General features: G+C 71.8%; 1 protein-coding gene across 2 annotated transcripts in view; it reads right to left on the reverse strand.

Annotated features, from left to right (window-relative positions):
• Positions 1 to 6: 6 nt before the first annotated feature.
• LOC146586389 (transcriptional corepressor CBFA2T3-like) overlaps positions 7 to 1,652 on the reverse strand; it is a 22,000-nt gene continuing 20,354 nt past the window's right edge. For both annotated transcript variants that reach the window (XM_085321400.1, XM_085321399.1), the window contains exons 3-4: positions 1,316 to 1,557; positions 7 to 922 (exon numbers count right to left, since the gene is read on the reverse strand). In XM_085321400.1, coding sequence (XP_085177526.1) covers positions 680 to 922; positions 1,316 to 1,557 — 485 coding nt within the window. In that variant the 3' untranslated portion in view covers positions 7 to 679. The remainder of the gene's footprint in view (positions 923 to 1,315; positions 1,558 to 1,652) is intronic.

A 1,652-nucleotide genomic window follows, 5' to 3' on the forward strand; every position in this document is an offset into this window, starting at 1 on the left:
GCTTTGGCTGCCAGCTCTGCTTTTCTATTTAGGCAGCTGACCCGCCGCCAAATCCCCATCTGTTGGACACGTTAGCGTGCAAGGCGGAGATGCACGCTGCGGAGCGCCGGGCGGCCCCCCCGCCCCGCCGGGGCGACGAGCCCCGAAACCAAAAAGCCCCCGAGCCTGGGAAACACGCTGAGCCCGGCTGGCTGCAGTTACGGTAATGAGAAGCATCTGGAGCCCTAGGTGGAAACAGCTGGGAGCAGGGTGCCAGGGCCGGCGGCGGCGCGCCGAGCGCCGTGCCGGGCTGCCCCGGCCGCGGGAATGCCGCGCTCACTCGGCCGTGCCGGCTTTCCAGCCCGTCCCCAGCCGCGAGCCCCGTGGAAAGCCGGCGGCAGGCACCGGTGCTGCCGGCAGACCCGGCCGCGGGGCCGCTCTCTGCAAGGAGGAGCGGCGCGCTTGGGCGTCCGCTTGCACGCCGGAGCCTGCGGCTGGGCACCGCGAGACGGGAGGTGCAGAGGTGGGCCGGGGCCGGGGCAGGTTTTTGTTATCCCTCCGCTAGGGAAGGGCGGGCGATGCCAGGCCTGAACATCTGCTGCCGCCGGCGCTGCCAGGAATGCCAGCGGTCRGCACATCCCTCCGGAGCAGGGTGGCAGTGCAGAGTCAGCACGAAATTAAAGGGAAAATAAGGGGATTTTTAATGAATCGCAAATGGTTTCCAGGTGGGCCCAACCCCTCGCTTTATTGCAAACAACTCCGCCGGCACCTGGGCCTCACGCACGTGCCGGGGGACGGCAGCGAGCCGCCGGCACGCACCCGGGCGCAGGGCACCCACGCACGGGGCACCCACCTTGAGGAAGGGGATGACGAAGGGCCGCAGCGGGAAGTTGGTGGCCTCCTGGAGCTTGGCGTGAAACTCCTCGATGGTGAGCGTGGAGTTCTGCGGGGACGGCCCGGGCTCAGCGCGCTGCCCCCGCCACCGCCCCCGGCTCTGCGCAGCCCCCGCTGCCCCCTCCCGCCCCTCTGCCGGGCACCGCCAGCCTAAAGGGTGCGTTTTCGCCGGGGGGATCCCAGCCCGGTGCCGCTGCCCGCGCCGAGACCTTCCTCAGCTAGCAAGAGATGCCCGGAACGCCCCCAGCCTTGCCTGCAAGGGGGGACGCTTTCCCCGTGCAATGCAGGGAGCCCCTGCGGGCTTTGCGGCGGTGCCAGCGGCCGGGACCCGCTAACCCTGCCCCGGGCCGGGCAGAGCCGGGGGGCGGCGAGGAGCAGCGCCCGAGCCGAGGGCAGGTCGGCGCCGGCGGGGCCCTCTCCCAGGTCAGCAGCGGGAACCTACCACGAGCCCCAGGACCAGCGTGCGCACCCGCTCCCCGATCTCGGGCGAGATGTCGTTGCCGAACTGCTGCAGCGTGGTGAGGAAGCGCTTGAGCTTGCTGAGCTGGCGGGCGCCGCAGGCCGGCGGCAGCTGGTGGTTGGAGAGGGAGGCGGTGGAGGAGGTGGCCGGCCCGTTGCTGAAGCCGTTGGGGGTGGACGGAGCGCCGTTGATGGCCGTGGGCGAGTGGCTGCTCCCGTTCATCACTGCGGGGAGAGAGGGCGGYGGCGGTGGGAGCGTGCCGCCGGGTGCCCGACCGGGGCGCGCGGGACCCTCCGCGCCGGCGAACCGGAGCGGCGGC

The sequence above is a fragment of the Rhea americana genome, unplaced genomic scaffold (genome assembly GCF_003343005.1).
Source record: "Rhea americana isolate MKP2758 unplaced genomic scaffold, rheAme1 scaffold_691, whole genome shotgun sequence".
Taxonomy (NCBI): domain Eukaryota; kingdom Metazoa; phylum Chordata; class Aves; order Rheiformes; family Rheidae; genus Rhea; species Rhea americana.